Genomic DNA, 25,989 nt, shown 5'->3' on the forward strand with positions numbered 1-25,989 from the left:
CCAGCGAGGTGCTGGGCGGGCTCGGCTTCGGCAGCCATGTTGAAGTCGGGAAGCGGGGTGGAGTGTGCCCTGGAAGGGGAAGTGCTGGGTTGCGGAGGTGCCACTTGGCGTCTGAGGCAGCGGCCGGGCTGAGGCATCGGTTCCGCGACTCCTTGTGCCTTCTTCTCGCTTTCCGCCACCCCCTGTACCCTTTACGCCGTCTTTCCGCCCGCTGTAGCCCCGTGTCCCCTCGGGGGCGGTAGGTGCAGGGGAAGGTCTCGCTGCCTCAGGTGAGGGCCGGGCCTGCCTGCCCCGGGGTTCCCCAGCAGCGGTGTTGGGCGGCCCCGGCGGCATTGCGGTTGCCGTACGCCCCGCCCGGAGGCGCTTCTGCCGGGGTCCGAGCCGGACGGAACCGTCGGGCAAGAGAGCCATGGCTGGCAGCCCTTCTTGGGAGCTTGGTGTCTGCACGGGTTAAGGCGTGCGGACGAGGTGGAAAAGTTGCTCTCGAATTTCACTTTAAGGGACCGGACAGAACGCAGCGAAATGGATGACTTCCGCTCCATCTGCCTGCTCTCTCTGGCTATGCTGGTGGCCTGCTATGTGGCAGGAATCATCCCTTTGGCAGTTAATTTTTCCGAGGTAAGACAGCTTCGCTGAAATGCGCTTTGGTTGCTAAGGGCGAAACTACAGTTAATGCTGTCCCTTTGCAAGTGTGGAAACGCTATTAGGGGTGGTGTCGTGATTTAAAGCGTTTTAGGGAAGTTGTGAATGTGGTGCTTATTCAGAATCGCAGCGTAGAATTATGCTTATCTTTTACAATGTCTGTAAAAGCCATTTAAATGTGCCCGATTTGAGCCAAATTGTCTCAGCCACAGGTGAAGCAAAGTCATAGCATGTATTGGAAAGACATGCTAGAAGCTGCACATTCTTGGAAGCTTTGTGTCAGAAACTACTGAGCTCAGAGGTTAACTTATTATGTGTCTATGGGGTACTCAAATTAGGACTTTTTAAAACGATTCTGACAACGATTGCTGAAGCAGGTGATGATGATTGTTAGTCTCTGTAAGTTTTCTAATGTGCTCTGCTGCCCGAGGGGTTCTTCTCTTTCTGATTGATGATTGCTGTTTAGAGGTATATGGTAGTGAGAGCCTAGTTGCTCTAAGGCAGTAAGAGCTCTCTTATGAGAGACTTTCCATTTCTACTAAGAGCAGCGGTTTGGAAAGCAAGAAGAAAAGTTTGGATAGTGCTGGAGGAGAGATGTGATTTGTGCTGACGTCAAGTCACAGAGCTAGTTGCACTTGGCCTTTGAGCCCTTTATTACCAGGAGGCTTTGGGAGCAGTACACCATCAGCAGCATGGAAGGAAAGGCAGTCCTGTTTGGTAACAGTACAGTTCAGCTAAATGATTGAAACATGACTTCCTTCTGATGTTTTTACGTAAACATTAGCATAGTTCTGTTTTGCCATTGCTTTGATGGACCTTCTCTTATGTGTCTTCAGTGGTGTTGCTTCTGTTGTCTCTTCAAAACTCACTTTTGTGCTGAAGCCTAGGAAGTGTTTTCTTGGAATTTTACTGAGGGCACTGCCTAGCAGAATTGTTTCTTTTTTATTTAGTTTTGAATTTTCTCATGTATTTGCTTGATAGTCACCTGTTGCATCAGACTTTATCTTCAGTGGTGTTTGAAGATAGTATTCTTGACCTGTGTTTATGTGGTTCTTATATATTTTTATAGCTGAATCATGGGGCTTCTAAGCCTTTTGGGGCTCCCAGCAGCTATAGAAAGACAGTTCTATTGTGGATCCAAAACCAACACTGTATAAGTAGTAATCAAGTACTTAATAGTCTTCTGTGTGTGTAGCATTTTACTAACAGTACCTGCATATGCTGTCATGTTCATTGTGGTATTTTGAACTCTCAGAAATCCTTGACTGAGTTTACACTTGACTCAGATCAGTATAAAACTTCAGCAAAGTCAGGTATGACTTTACTGGTGGTAAAAAGGTACAGACTGCATAGAGCTTCACTGTATTTGTGTATGCAGATATACCCTTTCTGCTTAATGCTAATTTGTAGTAAGTACTGTGTTGGACTATTTTGTACTGAAAAGGACATGGAGACTTCTCTTGAAATAATAACTTGTTAGTTTGCATTGTTTTAATGGATCTTTAGAATTCACAGATGCTCAAATAAAAGCAAGCAATTGTAATAAACCAGTATTACTTCTAAAGCTTATTTCCCCTGTGTTTATATACATATGTGAAATAGATTATGGTGCTGCAGTATTAAGATAATCCTGGTTTTCCTTGTAAGATACTATATTTTATTTTTTTTTCAAAATTACTTTATGAACAGTGGGTATTGAAGATTATCTTTTCATGTGCATTGCCACCATATAACAATTTACTTTGTATAGTTGTTATATATGCCATGTGCATCTCTTGCATATTACTATTTGAATATTCCCCAGTAATGCTGCATTTGTGCCCTTTTTGTCACATTGGCTTGTTTTCAGAAAGTTAGCTGTGCATTTTTCTAGAGCTTCCTATGTCTCCTAGGCAAGTGTTGCCTCTTTGGGTGAGACTAAACAGCTTGTGTCATCGTGGTGCACGAAGGAGAACTGATGGCATAATAAGGATATGCAACAAGTGTTTTCCTGTTAGTTAAACAGTGACCTCTGTCTCCAGGTCCTTGGTATTGAACATTAGTATTTTGGTAGCACCCAGACATCTCACTATGCATGGAAGATGATAATAGTTCTGCCACAGAATGTGTGCTGCACAGTTGTTATGAAGATCTAAACTCTCATGATTGCTATGTGTGATATGTCTTACAGACATGATGGGAAACAGCCTCTGCAAGTTGTGTTTCAGAATCTTTTAGATGTTTATATAATTGCATTTTCAGTACATGGCTTTACCCTGTGACTACAGCATTGACAGGCTAAAGTCAAACTGTTCTGATATTGGTAAATCAGAATATAGTCAGTTTGGAAGGGGTGTGGGAGGGGTGATGTTTCTATAAGCTTTTTTCCCCCCTGATTAGAATATAATTAGGAAGATAATCCTTACTAACAGTAGCAAGTACTTTTAAACTCTTTGCATGTTTTTTAATCATGTTGTACAAATTCTTAATGAAATACAAATTAAGCTATAAAAACCATTAAGTTTATGTACTTTTTGTTATGGTTTAATTGCAAATTTGCAATACCTGTGTAAAAAATCTATTTTAAAACCTGCCTTTGCATAGGGAAAGGGGAATTACCATGCTCTTTAATGACATGAAGAGCGGAATATGATTTTATATTGCCTCAAGTGCCTTTAAAAACTTTATTACATTTTAAAATGCTACTGGAAGGCTTAGAAGTGGTTATAAACCCAGGCACATTGCTCTGCATTTATGCATCTCCAGTCAGATTAGAAAAAGAAAAAAGACTGACACGAAATATGCCCCATTATCAGTTTGGTGCAGTTCCATTATTCAAAGTCTCATTTGAGTAAGCCTTTTTAAATTATTTTTTTATAATTCTGCTTTTGGAGCTCTTTCTCTTAAATTACTTTTCTGTCCACAGTATTATGTTTTTAAAGGAAGTCTGTTCTTTTCTTTGTTGTATAAATCTAGCTGACTTACCAGTTTACACTCCTAATTGCCCAGTGTGTTCGTAGGCGCATTTACATTGTTGGTTCTCTTGTCTTAATGTTTTTGCTTTGGCAATTTATTTTTTTTCTTGTATTTTATTATTTAGTTTGGCTTTTTTTTTGGAACAGGCAATTTATCTTGTGCTGTGCCATACCTAACAGTGTTTTTAAGGGACCCGCATGTTAAAGTATAATTTCTAGTAGGAAGAATATACTGAAAACAGACCTAGAATGAAGATGAAATGTAGAGTTGCAGACATGCTTCAAAATTCATCCAGTTTCAGTCTGTGTTTGTCTCTACAGACCTTACATTTTGAGGCCCCAGTGGGTAAATTAGACCCAAATAATCATCAGTGCCAAATATAACAATTCTTGCTGTTTTCAAGTATGCTAGTTTTCATTTCTTGTCTGATATAAGCAATGGGTCATCTTTAATTTTCATTTCCTGCTTCACATGGTTGTGTTGGATACTGGATATGTTTGCTTCTAGAAAGTTCTTAGAAATATGGGACTATGTAACTGGTGCTCTTGAATTGAAATAAGCAAGAGGTTTAATGGATAATTCCCCTCTCTGCCCCCAACCTCTGGAGAGTAAAGAAAGTATTTTTATTCTTAAAGGTAATACTTCTTTTGTACTTGCTTGCAGGAAAGATTAAAGTTGGTGACTGTTCTGGGTGCTGGGCTGCTGTGTGGAACTGCCTTGGCAGTCATTGTGCCAGAAGGAGTACATGCACTTTATGAAGACATTTTGGAAGGTAAGAGCCGAACTCAGCCACCCTTGTTCAAGATAACTTAGGTCGTGGTGTTAGGCTATACTGAATATTGTTTCTAGGGCTTTTAACATGAGATTGATGGAAGGGTTTCACAGCAGCATGGTACAAAGCCATCACAGGATCACAAAATTGCATTAGGCATGAAATTGCATGTTTATGGTGATTTGACAGAAGGATGTGATCGGGCAGTGGACTGATGACTTGCTGAGTGATCCAGTCATTTGCCAGTCCAGGTAGTGTACTGTTCATGGGACCACAGCTATTTATACCAGGTCATTTGTAGTGCCCCTTTTTCTGGGATAAGATAAACTTCAATTTTGATGGAACTTCAAAGGAAGTGTAGGGTTGCCTTTGGCAGAGAATGAAACTGGATAATTTGCTGTTGCTTTCTGCAGTTTAGACTGCTTCTCAATTAAAGCAGTTGTAGAAAGTGTTTTATGGATCTTTATGTACTTTCCCTCATGAAAATTTCTGCCTTTGAAGCTGAAGAATTTATTGGAATTAAGTGACCTTAATATACCTGACTGAAAATTATTATTATATAGGGCTAATTTACAGAGTAGGAGGCATTTCCTTCTTGGGTGAAGGTATTCATTATAATGAAGCAGATATCCATGCATGGTTCCATATTCAAGCATCCTGTTCTAGTCTGCTATCACCATTCTTCAAAACCTCATAGCCTTTAATGAATAGCTCAAAGCTAATGCTGATTGTGTCATGTAGGCACAGGAGTGTGGAGCACATCTTATACCCCAAAGTCTTAGTAAACCGCAATCTGAGGTTATGACATTATTTGAAATAGTCAGGGATCATTGCCTCTGAATGTGCTTTAAAGCTTGCTTTAGCTTGTGCTATTATATTACTGTTGCATGTATGAGATTTTTCCAGTATGCTAAGAATCAGAAATTTGTCTGCAGATAAATAACAACTACTTAGTGGTTACAGGAGAAAGGACTAAAGAGTTGAGGCTGCACAGAACTTTGCAAGTGCCTGTACCATTATTGCTTTTCTGGGTTTGAGAGATAATTGTAATGCTGTGCTTTTCTTGTACTACTCTTTTTTTTATATATATATTTCTTGTTTCTGCACTGTTTTAAATTTCATTTTAAATACGCTATAATTTATCTTGTTTTAGTTTCCACTGAATTTGTTCTTCTACTTAGATTTAAAGTAAATAGAAGAATAATATGAAATCATCCTTTATCAAGAAGTGAAAGAACCCCTGATTATGCTTTTATACTGTACTGTAATTTGTGCACTCTAATGTAGGATGTCTCTAATGAGCTGTAGTTACATGTTTGCTCTCCATTCAATTCTAATTTGAAGTACACTAAACTTTCCTTGTAATGATGTGGCTAGCAGTAAAAACAATTGCTGTGAATGTTTGCTTTTTTCCCCCCCCCACTAAATGGGGCATACTGTTCATGTATGAAATGTACAGCCTGCTGTCTAGAGCTATTATGCTCTATAACTTAAGGTTTAGTACATGGAGAAAAAAGATACTTCCCATTACTGCAGTAGTAATATCAGAAGTATTCACCTAGGAAAAAAATAATTTGTTCTGTGAATGAATTCAGACTCAATTCTAACTCTCAGTATTGTGTCTGAAGCCTGTCTGTAAAGATTTTTTGTATTGCAGAGGCAAGATTTATGGGTATTACAGATTTAACTGCAAAAAATATTTCCAATATTTTTCTTATAAACTTAGGATAATCAAAGCTAAGCTTAAGATCGTGAGAACTTGACAGCTTTCAGTGCATTTTTGTTTTAATTCACACATTAACATAATGGAGCCTAGAAAAGGTGCCTAAAGGAACACTGAGTTATATTCATGTAACTTCAGCAGGGGGATGTAGGAGGGAAGAGAGAGGCCTTTATTTTCCCAGTTTCAACTGTAATTTAACTCTGAGCCTGGTTGCTTGTTACCAGAACAGGTGTTTGTCACTGATACAAAAGTAATTTACTTCTGTATTTTTCCACAGAATAAATAGCTTTTAGTTTTTGACCTTATAGGCTGAAAGCAAATAGCGTATCATGGTTCAGATTATTATTTTATCATAAGCCTATGTGTATGTGTAGTGAAACCTTGTTTTGAGTATTACCAGCAAATAAAATTCCTCTGACAATGAACACTGTCACAGAGATTGTCCTGAGTCACCCACTATGTCATATGGCTTGACGGGATCTGAAGCAAAGTTTACTTTTTAATATAGCTGTCAACGGTCCTGTATGGTATTGTTATTTTATTGCACAAATAAGTTAGTGAAAGCTCTCAAGGGCTACCAAGCCTATTCTGATGTGCTTTGTCTGTGGTAATGGCACTGGGCAGCACTGTGTAGAGTTGGATGGATATTACAATTGTGTCTCATTCATAAAGGCATATGAATACTCCAGCAAGAAAATAAGTTACTAGAATAAGTCAAGTTTTTGCTCCTAATGTCTAAAACCTCTGAAGAGTATTTGCCAACCGAAAGACCTCCCCAGACTGACAAAAGCTTTACTTCTGTCACTTAAGCCACAGATGCTGGGGGAGCCCTAGTTTATGCTCTGCTTCATTTTGTTTGTTGCCATAAAGGTATGTACGTGAAAGTTGTACTGTTACTCACTTTAAATAAAATAGAGTGAACTTTAAAACTGTAAGGTTGAAACAGGAATGATGTCTGAATTGATTGTAATTGTAGTTCAACACAGACTATTATTACCTTGGTTCAAGGTAGTTTCAGGGTAGCTCAGTGAGACAAAGTAAAGGACTTGGGGTAGGGCATGGAATTAAAACTTGTGTAGGGAAAGGAAATAACCACACAATATTCAACCCCAGGGCTTGGACTTCCTAGGTTTCTAGGATGGTACTGACATTTGTAGGATAGTGTGCTGACTTAATTGTTCTAGTCTGTATCAATGCTAACTTATTTAACTAGAGACTGATGCTTTGAGATAAGAAGTTGATCTTAAAAAGTTGCATTAGGTCTCAGTGGATTCAACCTATTTTATTTCTTCACTCTACATTTTCTTACTTAAATAAAGATTATGACTTAATCTGCTTGACAGTATCTCTCAATACTGACAAAATTGGCAACTTCAGTTAAAAAATGAATTATTCAGCAATTTTTATCAATCAATTTGCATTTAAAATGCAGACTTTAAACAAAGTAGCCTGGCCATGTTTAGTCCTGTCTCCTAATCTGTTTGCTTATGTGCCACAGGGAAGCATCACCCGGTGAGTGAGATGCAGCATGTGATGGAGTCTGAGAAGGTGGCAGAAATCCCGGTTGCACATGAGTATGGCCATGACCATTCCAGGTTACATGCCTACATTGGTGTATCCCTTGTCCTTGGCTTTGTCTTCATGCTGTTGGTGGATCAGATAGGCAGCTCTCATGTGCACTCTACAGATGGTAAGTAAAGATTTACTTCATTTAGACTTGCTGATTGATTGACTTAGTCTTAATTAGCAAGTTTCAATTTTTTTAATGCTACTGGGATTGTATTTGACCAGTCATGTTGAGAGTTTTAGTAGGTGCTTTACAAACAAAAAGCAAGGTCTGTGGTGAAGTGTTCGTGCTAAAAATCTGTCCTGGAATTCAGCATAATCTGAGAGCTTCCTTGCTAACATGAAATAACTATACGAGCACATATAATGACACTCTAGTCTGTTTTACAGTATCACCCATAGGTGATTCTTTTGGCTTTCCAAAAACCTTCAAGTTAGTCTTGTCTTATCTTTGTTTGGTTTTCCTATGTAATTTTCATACATGTAGGTAAAATTTGCAAAGAACAGCAAGTTACCTTCAGTAAGACTCCAGAAATGACTAGATGTAAACACTGGTACTTTTCTGTAACTGCACAGCCGCACTCCCCTACTGGTCTAGAGCCTCACTTAGTTCCACATGCTTTCTGCTTAGAGCAAAGGTATCTCAACATTATTGAAGACTGTTAAGATGCCTGCGGTTGCCTTTGTTTTCTGCCTATGGCTTCACGCTCAGGCTGAGTGCACCAGGGGTGTTTTACCTTCTGAAAAGATATTTTATTGCCTTTGGCTGCTCTTTTTCTCCTACATAATCTCCTCTGATGATGGAAATTGTCCCTCAAAAATTAAGGATTTTGTCTTGAAGGAAGCATAAAATGTGTGCACACACACAGATATTTTGGTTGGATCCTCCGAAGTTCGCAGTGCAGCTCTTGAAATGCCTCTATGGGGTTAGTGTTGTGGGACAGATGGGAAGCCAGTGCAGGGGCTGTGACACCTCTCTGCTCCTGGAGAAGCATAAATGGAGCCACAATTATGTCTAGCTGATTTTCAGAGCTTTTCAAAGGAAACAGTAGCACTAAGGATGACAAGGCCAGCAACTGACAGGAGAATCTTTGGTTTGTACAGTTTATGACCCTTTTCTGTGTCTTTGATCAGAGCAAATACCAGGAAAAAATTGTTTTGTGTTAGAGATAACGTGCTATAAAATAGAATATTAAGTAAAGCGTTATCTAGTCTGTACCTCTGTCAGAAGAAATGTAGTAGTGTTTTTGTAGTGTTTTTTAAAATTACCATAGAAGAATGTTTTTCTCATTTGAACCAACATCTGGTAGTTTTGTTGTCTTATAGGTGGCTGGATTTTATTATCATAGAATAGTTCGGGTTGGAAAGGACCTTAAGATCATCTAGTTCGAACCCACCTGCCCTGGTCAGGGATGCCTCACACTAGACCCTGCCGCCCAAGATTCTGTCCAGCTTGGCCTTGAACACTGCCAGGGATGATTTACCACTTCCGTGGGTAACCTGGTCCAGTGCACCCCCCTCACAGTAAAAATTCTGTTGGCCAGAATGGAATATGAAACCAAATGTAGCTCTCTTTGGGTTGTTGTTTTTTGTTGGTTTTTTTTTGTTGTTGTTGTTCTGGTCAATCTAAAATTCAGAGGAAAAAATCTCTGTGAATATCTCCTCCTATTTGATAGGAGCATTCCATCACAGTCGCACAAATGCAGCTTACACAATGAATTGCTCAAATAGGCTCCCTTAGCTTCAGAGGATCAATCTGACTGAAGAGAATACATTACTTGTTAGCCAGCTCCCTTCCCTGATCTGACTCACTGGGCAACTGTGTGGGTGCCTGGGCACTGGGGAGAAACTGGAGGTGGGGAACAGGAGAGAAGGAATAGGACTGGACTCTGTTTCAGTTACAGTGCAGACTTATAAAGTAGCTGTGTAAGTGTGCCTGCATCAGTATACTGACCACTAGTATAGTGAAGTAACAGCTGTTCAACTGCTTGGAATTAGACAGTTGAACAGTAAGAGGTTTCTATACCTGTGTAGGACTTGCCTGCTCTGTTCATTGCAGTGATCCTTTGTACATCTTCGGTGCTGATTGCATAGTGGTGGACATTGCCCTCTTGTGCTGTGTAACGAGCTGACCTGCAAATGTCTTCAGAGTGGTTGTCAAACATTTGCAGTCAAAACACTGGATCTCAAGCAACACTAGCTGCATTCCTTCTCTATGATCACTAACGTTGGAGGGAAGTCTTTGCAACTGCTGCCATGACAAGTAGAATTTATTGCTTATTAGGAATTGTCATAGGATCAGTGCAGCAGAGACTGCCGCAGACTGTCACCTGAAGGAAAATGCCAACATTGGGCTATGCGGGAAAAAATCATCCTGACTCTTCAAGCACCTCTGGATTCTGGGCATGCCAAAACTAGCTATTCTTCCCCTTGGTAGCACAGAACTCTGACATTTGGTTTCAGGAGGTTAAGAAAAACAACTGCTGCTGCCTGTATTAATGATCCTGTAAATTGCAAAGCATTATCCATGATTCTGTCAGTTGTTAACAGAACTTCAGGTGATTTGGAGGTGTTAGGTACCATACTATTTTACAGTAAATGTCATGCAGAAATACAAAGGCTGGTAGTTTTGAATATAACTGCTTAAGCAGCTGGTAGACACATATGCAGTGATACATATTTCTCCAGCATAATTTATGTGTTTGTTCTCTTAACTTTCCTCATTATCATTTCAGATCCAGAAGCTGCAAGATCTGGCAATTCCAAAATCACAACAACACTGGGACTAGTAGTCCATGCTGCAGGTAATCTGGGACCTATTGCTAGGACTTGGACTTCTGTTGCTGTGCAGCTTATCCTTAGATGTGATGAAAACACTTGTTTTTTTTTTTCTGGAAGGTGGCTTTTTATTTAAAAACAACCCCCAGAAAAACCCAAAACAAAAACCACCCACCAAAACCAACCAACAACAAAAACACAGGGTGGGGAGAAGTAAGGATCTTTCCTAACACTCACTGGGAAAGCATACTACAGTGCTCAGAATGTTCCATGGAGTTTTGTTTGGGTACAGTATTGTAACTTTATTTTTCCCAGTGATGCTCACTGTGCCTCTTCAATTCCTTTGCTGGCTGATTTAGCTGCTAAATTTCAGTACATGCCAACACATTTGCGAAGTAGTATGAAACACCTTTGGGTTTGCTTGTCAGTTGACCTGTGTATTAAAAAAACTGTTAAGTTCAAAACATGTATTTTGTGGGAAAAAAGGACATAATAGGGTGGAGCACAAAGATTTGACAGACATTTGGGCTGACTTGCAAGGGCTTAAAAAGTTACATGTGTGTTTCAGCCAACCCATGTTTGTGTTGTAATTCTTCACTATATATGTGTAGTATAAATACGCTCTTGAATCTCTTCTACTAATTGTTATTGTCTAGATAAGTTATAAGATGTTGGTAAAAAGATTTCTTCATTAATGAAATGTCTATATATTAAGGATTTCCTATTTCATATAGACAATATATTTATGTTAAATGGTAAAAAAAATAGTATTTACAAGTTTATTTAAAAATTCATTTAAAGAGTAGTAATTAAAATTCTTTCTTGGAATGTAAAGCAGATTTTTTTCTAATTCAGAGAGAAACCACTTCTACTACAGAAGACTAAAATAACTAAACTTCTTGCCTGATTCTAATTTGTCAGAATGTGTCAGTACTCAATAGATTTCTCTGTATGATTTTTATAGTTTTGGGAAATTAGACACAGCTCCTGTTGAAGGTTGTCTAATACTTTGTAATTATTGTGACTTAACAAACAAAGGAGAGTGAATCATGTTGGATTGGTATTGTTAATGGCATTTTGAGTAACAGGACTTCTTGAATCAACATGTTTTGTGCCATCACCTGTTGAGGGGATGGGAAAGCTGAAATTAATGTGGAGGAATAATGATGAATTTGCACTCCTGTTTCAGCTGATGGTGTTGCATTGGGTGCAGCAGCTTCAACCTCTCAGACTAGTGTCCAGTTGATAGTGTTTGTTGCAATTATGTTGCACAAGGTAAGTCATCACCCAGAAAAATCTTTTTGGCTCTTTAAAAGACTGTTAAAGTATACAGAAATTACTAAAGATCTAAAGTTTCCTTAGTGATGTGATATGGAAATGTGTAACACCATCAACATTGACAGGTTAGTGATACAGCTTCAAGGACCAAAAAGCACTGATACAATGTGTGACAGAGCAGCAAATGATGAGTACTAAGTGTGAAGGGAATATGAATGAGAGAGAATTCTGACTGCCTACTGCCTGCTTTGGTTGCAGTGGTTGAGAAGTGACCCAGAAGAAGGGAGAGAATAGCTCATGAAAACATGTGGGAGCTTCACTTGACTTTTTCTGAAGCTAGTGTGGTGGTGTTTTGTTTCTTCCAAACAACCCCTCTCTCAGATTCCTACTACTGTAAGAGCTGTATTCAAAGAAGTTCTAGAGGATGGAGCACAGAAGTTCATGGTAGTGTATTCAAGGAGACAGAGTAGTTTTATGCTGATCACAGCGGGTTCTTTATTCTGTAATATTAAGAAAATGGGAAGTGTATTTGTTAGGGTTATCCTGTTTAAAGGGTTAGTTTTTTGAAACCACTTAATAACAGTACTAAACTGTAACTTCTGGCTACCTATGTTATTGTAGTAGCTTCAACATCAGTCATATGCCAAAAACAAAAATTGCTTTTTCCGATGGTAACAAGCAAACAGTGGGTCTTTGAGATTGGAAAATCTTTCTCCTTAATGTTTGTGCAAAGATACCTATTAGCTACACAGGTTCTAAACACGTGTGTGCAGATGCATATTTGACTTATGGTGGCATATACATATGTTACAGTAGTAAGTCATACATTCCCCCAAAAACCTTGCTTGTATAATTGCATGTTCAAAATGTTAGGAAAGCTGGATCTAGTATATCTTTCATACATATCTTAGGTTCATCGTGTATCTGTTCATACAAAATTTGTGCCTTCAGAGGTGGCAACATCAGTGTCACGTCTTGCTGTGAATCTTTGTTTATGGCTGTTGCCACATGAAACCTGTTATTCTTACTGTTCAAGTTAACTGACTTTTGAAATTGTATAACTTTAGAAGAGGGAGATTTCTTCTATGAAAGATTATAAAGAAATTTTTGGTATTGAAAGATAAATGCATTTCTTCTCTGGTGTCTTTTTTTTTTTTATTTTTCTGGTCTTCTGATCCTGATTGCTGCTTTTGTCTTTCTCAGTTTTTTTCCTTCACTCGTGATTTCCTTCTTCCAGGTTAAAAAAAAAATAATCTGTGTATTAAACTGCTCAATATATTTTTAGCTTGTCTTACCTGAAAAGTGTCAGGGTGGATTGCTGTTGTCCTTATGCAGGTGAAAATGTAGTAAATTCCATGAGTGCAGGACAGCTATGACTTGTGGGTAAGAAACTGAATGCCAGCAGAGGGAGAAGGAAATGTTTATTTGCTTCCCAGTGGGAACAGAAATGAAACTGAATGGTGAAGTAGTCAAAGAGCTCTTAGGTCTTTGTTCATGTGAAGGTTGACAGTTATCTATCTTGGGGGATTTTGTAGAGTTTTTTTTTCTGTAGATAAAGAAACTGTCCATCTAAGGTTGTGTAGTAGTATCAGGATGGAAAAAAATCACAGAAGTTTATGGAGATTTGGGGATTACAGCAATGGCTCAAGTAAGAGTGAGCATTTTAATATTTTTAATGACTACACAAATATATGTACTCTGATAGCCAGACCATGAGTTTCCATTAGGCATGATTGTTAAGGTAGGGCTGTCTGCAGCCTACTGTTGTATTTGGATTAATTGCAACATGCTAGTGCTCTCCCTGAATTTCTTCCAATTCTGTACACTTCAGTGTAGCAAGTCATATTTCAACTTTATGTCAGTTTTCAGAGGGTTTTAGAAAGTATTGTATTACAAGTGAATATTGTTTTCTTGCAGGCACCAGCTGCCTTTGGCCTGGTTTCCTTCCTGATGCATGCTGGGCTGGAGCGGAATCGAATTAGAAAACACTTGCTGGTCTTTGCGTTAGCAGCACCTGTTATGTCAATGGTGACATACTTAGGGCTTAGCAAGGTAGGTCTGCGATTTGTTCTACCTAAAATGTAGCTTAGTGGTGGAGTTTGGGGAAAGGAATGAATGAGTTTCATAGAACATTATTCCAAGCTGCTTGAAAAATTTAGCAGAATGGAGATGATAAAATAAGTAGATGAAAAGGTAGCAGTATGAATGCGTGAAATAAAAAATAACCCTCGCTTTCCATCAGAACCAGTGACATCACTCCTATAGAGTTTTGTATAGCTTTCTGTAGAAGGCTGGTTTCTGACTCTTTTTTCAGCTGCTCCCCACTGTGAAAAACATATTCATATACCAGCTTTTGTCTGGTGATTATAACTGAGGAATTTTCAGTGTTGCTGCATGCATTTTAATGTACAGGTAAAAAAATCATAGAACAGTTTGGGTTGGAAAGGACTTTAAAAGTGTCTAGTTCCAACCACCCTGCCATAGGCAGGGACACCTCACACTAGACCGTATCACCCAAGACTGTCCAACCTGGCCTTGAACACTGCCAGGGATGGAGCATTTACCACTTCTTTGGGCAACCCATTCCACTGCCTCACTACCCTCACAGTAAAAATCTTCCTTATATCTAACCTGAACTTCCTCTGTTTAAGTCTGAACCTGTTACCTCTTGTCCTCTCACTACAGTCCCTTATGAAGAGTCCCCCTTCAGCATCCTCATACGCCCCCAGTAATATTTGTTAGTTTCTCCCACCATCCCAGAACTGTTCCTGTATGTTCAAAGTCTTTCTTGTGCTACGTCAGAGGTTGAATCATCAGCTAGAACAGCCTTTTTGCCTCTTGCACTCCTTAAAACCATAGTCTTGTCTTGGCTTTATACAACAAAAGGCCTGTGAAGTGGGCCACTGCATATGACTCTATATCTCTATCCAAATTAAATGCTTCTGTTTCTCATAGCATTTCCTATGACACTCCTATATTTTTAATTGCTGTGGGCCATGCTGGTTGTAAAGAATCTTAATGTGATCTCATGAAAGTCAAGGCATAAGAGGAAAGGTTAAGTAAATCGTCTGGGCTAACCTCTACTTGATGAGAAGGACTTATATTTGATACTGCAGTACAGGAGACAGTAGAAGGGGTTGGGTTTGTAAATAGAAATAAGAATGCTCTTTGACTATTCTTTTGATGTAGGCTTACTAGGAGTTGGGTTTGCATTTTGCAAACAGAGAATTAATAAGGCATAAGGGCTGTCACAGTGGTTTTATAGCTCTAGAGTAGAAGATGCATCTCCAGTCTGGAAGAATAACCTTAGGACTAATGCCACATTTGACTTGGAAATTGTTCAAGAAGCGTTTTGAAACTGACCCGAGTGGGTTTGCATTTCATTACTTTTAAAGATGTGTCCTATGATCTTAATCATAGAATCATAGAATAGTTAGGGTTGGGAAGGACCTTAAGAACATCTAGTTCCAACCCCCCTGCCATGGGCAGGGACACCTCACACTAAACCATACCACCCAAGGCTTGATCCACCCTGGTCTTGAACACTGCCAGGGTTGGAGCATTCACAACCTCCCTGGGCAACCCATTCCAGTACCTCACCACCCTTACAGTAAAGAATTTCTTCCTTATATCCAGTCTAAACCTCTGCTGTTTAAGTTTCAACCCATTACCCCTTGTCCTATCACTACAGTCCCTAATGAATAGTCCCTCCCCAGCATCCCTATAGGCCCCCTTCAGATACAAGAAGGCTGCTATGAGGTCTCCACGCAGCCTTCTCTTTTCCAGGCTGAACAGCCCCAACTTTCTCAACCTGTCATCATACAGGAAGTGCTCCAGTCCCCTGATCATCCTCATGGCCCTCCTCTGGACTTGTTCTAACAGTTCCATGTCCTTTTTATGTTGAGGACACCATAGAATCATAGAATAGTTAGGATTGGAAAGGACCTCAAGATCATCTAGTTCCAACCCCCCTGCCATGGGCAGGGACACCTTACACTAAACCATACCACCCAAGGCTTCATCCAACCTGGTCTTGAACACTGCCAGGGATGGAGCATTCACAACCTCCCTGAGCAACCCATTCCAGTACCTCACCACCCTCACAGTAAAGAATTTCTTCCTTATATCAAGTCTAAACCTCTGCTGTTTAAGTTTCACCCCATTACACCTTGTCCTATCACTACAGTCCCTAATGAATAGTCCCTCACCAGCATCCCTGTAGGCCCCCTTCAGATACTGGAAGGCTGCTATGAGGTCTCCACGCAGCCTTCTCTTCTCCAGGCTGAACAGCCCCAACTTTCTCAGCCTGTCTTCATACGGGAGGTGCTCCAGTCCCCTGATCATCCTCGTGGCCCTTCTCTGGACTTGTTCTAACAGTTCCATGTCCTTTTTATGTTGAGGACACCAGAACTGAACACAGTACTCCAAGTGAGGTCTCACGAGAGCAGAGTAGAGGGGCAGGATCACCTCCTTTGACCTGCTGGTCATGCTCCTCTTGATGCAGCCCAGGACATGGTTGGCTTTCTGGGCTGTGAGTGCACACTGAAGCTGGCTCATGTTCATTTTCTCATTGACCAACACCCCCAAGTCCTTCTCCACAGGACTACCATGAATTTCCTTTTTGCCCAACCTGTAGCTGTGCCTGGGATTGCTCCCACCCAGGTGTAGGACCTTGCACTTGTCATGGTTAAACTTCATGAGGCTGGCATCAGCCCACCTCACAAGTGTATCAAGGTCCCTCTGGATGGCATTCCTTCCCTCCAGCGTATCAACAGAACCACACAGCTTGGTGTCATCAGCAAACTTACTGAGGGCACACTCAATTCCATTGTCCATGTCAGCGACAAAAATATTAAACAAGACCAGTCCCAACACTGATCCCTGAGGGACACCACTTGTTACTGGTCTCCAGCAGGACATTGAACCGTTGACCACAACTCTTTGAGTGTGACTATCCAGCCAGTTCTTTATCCATTGAGTGGTCCTCCTATGAAATTGATGACACTCCAATTTAGGGACAAGGATGTCATGTGGGACAGTGTTGAACGCTTTGCACAAGTCCAGGTAGATGATGTCAACTGCTCCACCCCTGTCCATCACTTTTGTAGCCCCGTCATGGAAGGCCACCAAATTGGTCAGGCAGGATTTCCCCCTAGTGAAGCCATGCTGGCTCTCACCAAGCACCTTGTTGTTTTTCATGTGCCCTAGCATGCCTTCCAGGAGAATCTGCTCCCAGATTTTGCCAGGCACAGAGGTGAGACTGACTGGTCTGTAATTCCCTGGGTCATCCATTTTCCCCTTCTTGAAAATGGGGGTTATATTTCCCTTTTTCCAGTGATTGGGAACTTCACCTGACTGCCATGATTTTTCAAATATGATGGCCAGTGGCTTTGCAACTTCATTCGCCAGCTCCTTCAGGACCCGCAGATGGATTTCATCAGGTCCCATGGACTTGTGTACATTCAGGTTCTTAAGATGGTCTTGAACCAGATTGTCATGTACAGTGGGCCCAAGGTCTAGGTTTTCACAGTCCCTGCATCCGCCTTCCAAGACTTGGGTGCTGCAGTCAGAGCCTTTGCCAGTGAAGACCGTGGCAAAGAAGCCATTCAGAACCTCAGCCTTTTCCAAGTCCTGTGTAGCCAGTTCTCCTGAAAGTTTCTGGAGGGGGGCTGTGTTGTCCTTAGTCTGTTTTTTAGCCGCTACATACCTATAAAATCCCTTCCTATTATCTTTAACATCCCTTGCCAATTTTAGCTCCAATTGGGCCTTAGCTTTCCTAACTTGGTCCCTAACTACCCTGACAACATCCCTGTATTCATCCCAGGCCACCTGTCCTTGTTCCCACCTTTTATAAGCCTCTTTTTTCTTGTGAATTTTTCTCAGCAGCTCCTTATCCATCCAAGGAGGTCTCCTGGCCCTCCTGCTGCACTTCCTTCTGAAGTCTGAAGTTCTGAATTTCTGAAGTCTGAAGTTCTGAATGCTGCACTTCCTTCCACCAGAACTGCACACAATACTCCAAGTGAGGTCTCACAAGAGCAGAGTATAGAGGGGCAGAATCACCTCCCTTGACCTGCTGGTCATGCTCCTTTTGATGCAGCCCAGGATACTTTTGGCTTTCTGGGCTGCAAGCACACACTGAAGCCAGCTCATGTTCTTTTTCTCATCGACCAACACCCCCAGCTCCTTCTCCGCAGGGCTGCTCTGAATCTCTTCTCTGCCCAACCTGTAGCTGTGCCTGGGATTGCTCCCACCCAGGTGTAGGACCTTGCACTTGTCATGGTTAAACTTCATGAGGTTGGCATCAGCCCACCTCACAAGCGTGTCAAGGTCCCTCTGGATGGCATTCCTTCCCTCCAGCGTATCAACCGAACCATACAGCTTGGTGTCATTGGCAAACTTGCTGAGGGCATACTCAATCCCACTGTCCATGTCAAATCCTGGTATGAACCTGAAGAGGTGCTCAGTTTTGATCCAGAAGATGCATTTCTTTATCAAGTTTGCATAGAAATTCTCAAGGATTTGGGTGTTCACTTGTACATACAAATGAAATATTGGATGAGTGATGTTTTGGGACTTAAATCTAGTAAATATTGCTCTGACCAGCAGGGGACCCAATATTTAAAGGCTACTACCTGATCTGAACAATTTGTTTAGAAAAAGTGGGGAAAAAAAAGTCTTCGGAGTCCTTCCTAAAATATGTGGATTAACGATAATAATAAGCGATAACGATAAAAATAAGCGATATAAACGTTTTTAAGTCCACTTTGTCATTTTGGCATCTTGTATGTTGCTGTGAGATGGTCAAACAAGATGTTTCATTTGGCACAGACTATAACTCTTCTTCTGTTAAGGATTCCTAGATGTCCAAAGTGAACTAACTAGGATGAGAGGTACCTTTCTGACATGTTAACTTTAGCATGTCATGGTTAGTTGCTACATATAAGGTACAAGACACAAAGTAGCACATTGAACCATTGTCTCTGAGAGAAAAAGAGTTGATAGCAGTCCTACTGTGTCTGGCTGCTTACAGAATTTTATTATTGGTTGAAGAACATCTGCGTATCTTTATTTTTGTTCTTTCTGTTTTTTTTTTCCATTTCAGAGCAGCAAAGAAGCCCTTTCAGAAGTTAATGCCACCGGAGTTGCTATGCTGTTTTCTGCAGGGACTTTTCTTTATGTTGCCACAGTTCATGTCCTCCCAGAAGTAGGAGGAATTGCTCATAGCCACAAACCTGAATCAAATGGAGGAAAAGGACTCAGTCGTCTGGAGGTGGCAGCCCTAGTAATAGGATGCCTTATTCCACTAGTTTTGTCCATTGGACACCATCACTAAATGCTCGAATTTCATCGTTCTCCTCGATCTGACATGAGCAGTAACTGTTGGCTGCTCCCTTTATCATTGTCTCTTACCTGTCATCCATCCCATCCACTTTATGGAGTTCAGAGGAAACACTGATTGCAAAATGAGGAATACTGGGAAAGCTTTTAGTGTAGCAAAATGTACTTTGGTAGCCGGACGTAATTCTGTGTAACTTTCTTTTCTGAAGACATTTGCTATTTTAATTGTTACTTCTGGCCCTATTCTCAGGGAAGATGGAATTTGGAGATTAAGAAAAGTGAGCGGGGAAGAACATAGCGACTCATCATGAAATTTCTATCACCAAAATATCCTGCAGTTCAGCTTTCACAGCTGAGAGTAAAAACAAAGGAAGGCTGCTGTGTGAGAGGCTGAAGTCTTACTAATGAAGAAGAAGATTTCCCCTCATTGGTTCTGTATTGTCCTGACAGTACAACTGATCCATGTGATGTTTGTCAGTAACTGTATGGCAAAAGTGGGCTGCACTCGGAGCTCTGGACAGCTGCAATTGTCACAGAAGTGTCACTGATAGGAAAGAATTGATATAATCAAAGTGTAGGATTAGAGTAGGGATCAGCTGATGAAGAAAGTGCAAACAAATTTTGTGGTGAATTCCAGTAAGACAAAGAATAGAAGCAAGGAGAGTAGTGTTTTGATTGTTTATGCAAGCGTTAATAAACTTTTAAAAGGCACTATTTCTTGGGAGATGGTCTTCTGCCAAGTCCGGAAAGCAAAGGCACCAAAAACATTAGTAGGAATTAAGTACTGGGTGCTGTGATTACACTACTGCTACTGTTAAGAGAGATACCCATAGTTTCCATCGAAACTGAGCTGCTCTGGGCTCTGAAGAGTAGAAATCTGATGGAGACAGCTGTTGAGGGACCAGAGAACTTTATTAGCTCATTTTCAGAAGTCTGAACTGCTGAAATTGGTAAGGGTGCAGGGGTTTATATCATTAAATAAAAGGTGTTAAGGCTAACAAAAGATGTTTAACTAAATATTTATGTTACATATAGAGTACAAAGCATAACTAAAGCAGTTCTGAACAAAAACCCCCAAACAAAATACCCAAATTGGTGGGTTCCCAGTGGACCGGTTAGGCATTTTGTTTTTCCTTCGGGAACTCTGCGTTTGCCTTTTACTCTGGTAAGCGTTAGTTCTGGTGAATCTACTAGAGGACTTATTGCCAACTGCTGATGCCTGTTACTGCAGAAGAGTGATAGAAGATCTCTCCTTTCCAAGGCACAGCCTTCTCTTGTCAGACACCATTTCTCTTATGCAAAATACATTATACTCTAATAACTGAGGTGCATTGAAAAGTCAGGAAAGCTTGACATGAGCAGACTCAATATAAAATTATTTCTTTAGGGGAAAACTTTTTAATTCTATACCCTTTTTAAGCTGTAATGTCTGCACTTTTTAAAGATAACATTGCCAAATATATTTTTCTTTTTTTTTGTTTGTTTGTTTGTTTGTTTCAAATGGATTTTTCAAGGCTTGAAATATCGTCTTAACTGAAGTGCTTCTTGTTTCCATCTGAATGAGTGTGTCTGTTTCTCATGCTGTTTATTGCGTGTACAACACAGGCCATTGTGCCACTTGAACTTCTTTACATTTTTGTCATTGTCCTCTGTCTAGTAATTCAGTAATGGTTATGGCCTGGTTCTTGGACTAGTGATTGTTTTGTCTGTTGGCTTTGTAACAATACACATGTATCCCAAGATTGAACCTAGTATTGATCTCTGGGAGTGCTTGTTCATTCGTGTGTTTTACTGTATAAAATCAATGCAAAATTCTTAGAAATATTTTTTTCCCACGAGACAGTATTTTCAGATAGAATTAATGTATCAGGCCTAAACAGGCATTTTTGACATTAGACCTTCAAAAGTTCAAAAAGCCACTGCAAAATTACTGGCATAGATGAGATCCTCTCCTGCACTTTATTTTACAACATACATACATGACTCCTAAGTTGGCTGTTTAAAAAAGGTCAGTGATACAGGTTACTGACACATGCGAATGATGCACAGTGATGTTTTCACCAGAGCTCCCAGTGTTCTTCCTGATTTCCCCCTAAATAGCTTCTTCCTTGATAATCTCAGTGTTTTACCTTGCTTAATCTTCCCATGTAACTGTTTCCAGAAGCTGGAGAGTTTGCAAGATCTGCAGCAGAAGCAGGAGATAGTGTAGTGCAGCACCAGCTGCTTACATTTCATAAAACAGTAAGCTTTTTTCTTTAAATTATCATCTGTCACTTGCACTTCTACCCTAGTAGTTAAATGGCATCCTGACTGGGTTCCACTTCTGCCTATGTATAACAATAGCAACAGTTTTGGGAGGTATATATAGGTAAGGTCTCATTTTATGCCTTTTTGCTCTAGTGTTGGAGAATGTCGATAGTACTTTCTTACAAGCACCAGTGTGCACTGATGAGGATGTGGCAGCCGGCCTTTTCACTTTGATGTAACTTCTGGAGCATTAATCATTGGAGGTGCTGCTGCAGAGGGATCTTGTTGTCTTTCTTTTCCCCTGGCCTTCAGATCCTATTCCCAATTTGTGGGGCAGCCACCAAAAAGGGTAATATTTAGTTTAATGATTCATGAACTAGAGAGGCTGAGTTATAGCAGCAGGTGAGAGATTTTAAATTAAAACACTGGCACTTTAAAATTAGCACAAAAATTCTGATGATGCATACTTTTCATTTTGGAACTTTATTAAGTGGTAGAAGACTTCTATTTTTTCCTACCCATTTAGAAGCAGCAATAGCATTTTCTTTTGGCTGCTTCTGTTATCTGTGTGTTGAACTACCATTTTCAATTCTGTAGCTGAAACTGCAGTGACTAAGGAAGCTTTTGGTTATGTGATAAGGAGAATGTAAAGTTTTAAATGATAAAAATTGTCCAAATTATTAGAGGATTATTTTCTTGAAGCAGAGTATTTTAGTGAGTTAAATAAAATGGTCCATTTTATCATAGCTATGTTTTTACCTTTTTCCCCATCTGTCACAGTAAATCCAGGCGCTACATGTAGTCAGTGCCATCTGGTACCATTTTCTATTCCTCAGGGGACCTTGGTCCAAACAAATTCCTCTAACTCTCTGTAATAGCCATCTTTGCCCATGTTCTCCACTGTGAGGTAGGTGGCAGCAAGTCTAGGAGGTAATGCTTTAACCAAGTGCATTTCCTTCTGTAAATTCCTCTAGGAAATCTATAATCTTCTCATCAGCTGTATTTTCTGTTAGTGATTCTTATTTGACAATAGGAATTAGATTAAAGCTGTTTGTTGATCCTGTTGTGTTCAGCTACTTTCCTTACTGTTCTAATTCTGCTATTGTTCCTTACATAAAGAAGGGAAATACACTTTTTCAGCACCTGATGACAGATGCAGAAGCTGCACTGACATTAACTTAAGTGAGGGTGGCAGAGCTGTCACACCAGGATAGGAATTCTTCATAGTTGTGGCATGTCAAATGACTGGGTGTTGAAGAGAGAACCCACTCTTGACTTCACATAACTATTTCAAGGTGCATGGTGTAAAAGGCTAATGCTATCCAAGAGATCCAGGAAAACAGCTGTGTTTTTCAGGAACTAGTTCAGAGACTTCAAGGGGCTTTTGACAGTAGCATGTGTGTCCTTGTGGTATTAGCTGTATGCAGATTGAGAGAGATGCTGTGGAATAAATGGTGCTGCTGCTCCCACTCCCTTCCCTTTCTGTGCTGGGGCTTGGGAAGAATATAAAGGAAGTGTATTTGTATTCTTTTGGGGGCGGTGGGGGAAGGAATGGTTGCTGTATGGTGGGGAAGTATATGATGAATTTCAGATTCCTGTTCACGTCTTTTAAAAATAAAATACTTCTTTTTTTCTTACTGTCCTTTTAGTACATCCCTTAGCAGCCCTGGCGTTCTAGGGGAAAACATTGCTTGGTCATAGCTGTTTACCTGACTCCATGTATGGAACTGTGATTTTAATGTCTCTTTTTCAGAACCATTTGTACACGAAATCATTCCATGAATGGCTGCCTTATAATTTTTCCACTTTAATTGTGAACGGTTAAAATAATGTTGCCATTTTCAATTTGTTTTATTATATTAAATTTTTACTAGGTGCAGTGCTTTGGAGTTGGCCTGTCATTTATTGCATGGGGTTTTGTGACAGCTCCATCAAGAACAGTGACAATCTTCAGTGGGGTGTGCGCAATGCAGGCAGTACATTTTGTTTAAGCTTATGCTAGTTTTCTTCACAACATCTGAGTGTCCCCTGGAAGCCTGAAGAGTGAAACTGCTGGGAGATGTTGGGAGCCAGTCTAGCAGGGTGATTTGGACGTGAGTACGAATGGGTTTAGTTATAAATACAGAAATAATTTGACAGCTCCACTTGAGAGCAGCATTTGACAGCTTCTGTCTCCCACAGAGAGTTTAGGAGTTGGCATTGCCCTGGAGCTGCCTCTTCCTCCATCCCACCCCCCAGGGAGATCTGAAGCTTGCAAGGCAGAGACCTCTTCGGAGGGCCATGATAAGATGACAGGCTCAAGATTGCTCCAGGCCACTGTTAAAAAGCTGGAAGACCATGGGCTAAAGAAAATTGAGAGCTCAGTATAGAGTGAAAACAATCTTGTCAGCACCAAGCCCAAAATGCAAATACTGTGTCCCTCCATTCCTTTTGGAAACTTTGTGACAAAGTAGTTTTTCTTGTATGCGAAATATGAATGCAAAGATGTGAAGAAAACTTTAACCTGCTTCTTGTCCTTATGTTGAGAGGCAAAACTGCTGGTAAAATCCTTCATGCTCCTGTTCTGTGCGGTTTTGGTGGGGTTTTGTATTTTCCCCATCCATCTTTCTGCTCTTTCCAGGCACTGAATCAAAGCTCAGCTTTCCTTTTGGCTGCCCTGCTTACCTGTTCACAGTTCTCTAGAGCTGCTCTCACTCTTTGCTATTGACAGTTTTTCCTGTAAGGCAGCTTACCTTCTTCCTGTGGTATACAATGAAATGAAAGCCTTTATTAAGCTATAGCTACCTAAATGTTCTCTCTAATGCTCTTCATGGTAGTCATTGTAACTGAAAGTGGATTGTGTCCTTGCTGTGAAGAACAATTGTTTTCTCAGGCTCCTGAATTTCTCTGGAAGGGTTTTATTTGCCTCCAACATACCTTTGAATTCCAAAGAATAGCTGGAAATTAAATGTTAGTAGTGGTGCTCAGGCAGGGCATATGAGGAGAAGTTTGAAAATTAATTCTGTTATCTGAGCAAAAACATTCGGGCACAGTTGTGGAGTTATTTGGTTGGAAAAAAAGATTAAGACATTTCAGGCTCTTTCAGGTTTGCAGTGTCACACAGTGTTTTAGCTACTTCACTCAAGCGATAAGCAGCCTTCTCAGCTAATAGCTTTTTATTTTTCTGATAGGAAAAAGTGTAGTGTTTCTCTATACTGTCTTAAGAGTATACAATTAATGTAAAGTCAGTAGAAGAACTGAAACAAATGAGTGTTGCTATTATAGGTAGTACAGGCAGATGCAAGAACGTAAGGATGGGAAGGTGGTATTTTCCCAGATAGGCTCTTGGTTTTTAGGCAAGTAAAATTCAGTTTTTATGATGAAGTGTTATTAGGTATATTAACTTCTTTTTTCAACGTATTTAATAAAAGTGTCACCTCAGTAACTGGAGACTTAACCACCGTAATCCATTGTCAATCCTTTTGGAGATGTGAGGAAGTGCTTTCAGTACATTAATGTTACAAAAGTTACCACTAAAAACTTAAGATCAGGGAGTTGTGGTTCAGGCTTCCTGGTGATGGCTGTAGAGTGTTCCTTCATTTGTTAAGGAAAAAAAATTCATCAGCATTTTTATCAGACTCATTAGGGATGAGCACAGCTGCAAGAGGATGAGCTGTCATCTATTGTTCTAGCTTACAAATTAAGCCATTCTTCTACTGCAAGCCTTACCCAAGTATCCCTGCAGCCAGAATTGCACAACATTCCACCCTCTTTATCACAGCACTTCTCCCTCTTGTCTGAGCTGTCTAGAGATTAACAAACCTTTACGGTGAATGGAAAAAATGGATGGAAAAAGGCCTCATTCAGGAAGCTTGTAGAGCTAATTAAAAGTAAACTGTATTATGCTGACTGACACCAAAGGGACACGGTATTTAAGAAAGTCTAAAAGCAGAGGTGAAATTCTTAGAAAGAGGAAAATGCTTGTTCCGTATCTGTATGTTCACCGAGTGACTGGAATGGTAATTATGATACATGATCACATTTATGTTGGGGTCTGCAGAAGTTAATGGGCTTCTGCTGTCTGAAGAAACATGTTAAATGAGATACTTGTGGTTATACTGGGCTGAAGAGGATTGCTAAAAACACTGCTTAGAAGCCTTGCTAGTCTCATACACCTAGCCTTACTGTACCTTTTAGTCAAAGCTTTTCTTGCTTGCCTCCAGAGGGTGAAGCTGTAAGTAGAACAAGTTATGGTTTATGACTGCAATGGGTAACCCATGTTCTGTTTTCTATTTTGACAGAGAAACTGAGGGACCACTGGTCTTGAATGAAACTGCTCCTGGTATCTGCTCTGTGTGGATGCTTCACATAAGCATGACTTGATCCCTGCAGCTTCCCCTACTGAATGAAGATCTACTGAGTGATGTTAAAACAGCTTAGGAGTGTGCATCTCTGGTGGGCAGACAGTAGCCCTGGCTCTCATTTACTTCTTGCTGGACTGTTGTGTCAGATCCTAAAAATGTTGATGGTGCCCCAGTTGTTTACTTGTGTTAATGTGTAGAGGTATTATGTTTTCCCCCTCCATTATTCTGCCAAGGAAACTAACAAATACTTTTTGCAGGATTGTTTTTGGCTGGCTGCTGTACCCAAACTACTGCATGCACATGGGTATTCTTGTGATACTCTGGATTTAGTTAGTACGAGTGTCAGA

General features: G+C 40.4%; 1 protein-coding gene across 2 annotated transcripts; it reads left to right on the forward strand.

Moving 5' to 3' along the window:
* Window positions 1-44: 44 nt before the first annotated feature.
* SLC39A9 (solute carrier family 39 member 9) lies at window positions 45-23,182 on the forward strand. 2 transcript variants are annotated; one of them, XM_031049087.2, is made up of 8 exons: window positions 45-269; window positions 501-618; window positions 4,261-4,369; window positions 7,591-7,782; window positions 10,394-10,462; window positions 11,626-11,711; window positions 13,632-13,766; window positions 18,817-23,182. In XM_031049087.2, exons 2-8 carry the CDS (start codon window positions 523-525, stop codon window positions 19,045-19,047), a joined length of 918 nt encoding a protein of 305 aa, XP_030904947.1. In that variant the 5' UTR covers window positions 45-269; window positions 501-522; the 3' UTR covers window positions 19,048-23,182. The 2 variants fall into 2 exon arrangements, with proteins under 2 accessions (XP_030904947.1, XP_005149296.1); XM_005149239.3 differs by having other exon boundaries at window positions 46-618.
* The last annotated feature ends 2,807 nt before the right edge of the window (window positions 23,183-25,989 follow it).

This window comes from Melopsittacus undulatus, chromosome 4 (genome assembly GCF_012275295.1).
Source record: "Melopsittacus undulatus isolate bMelUnd1 chromosome 4, bMelUnd1.mat.Z, whole genome shotgun sequence".
NCBI classification, from domain to species: Eukaryota; Metazoa; Chordata; class Aves; order Psittaciformes; family Psittaculidae; genus Melopsittacus; species Melopsittacus undulatus.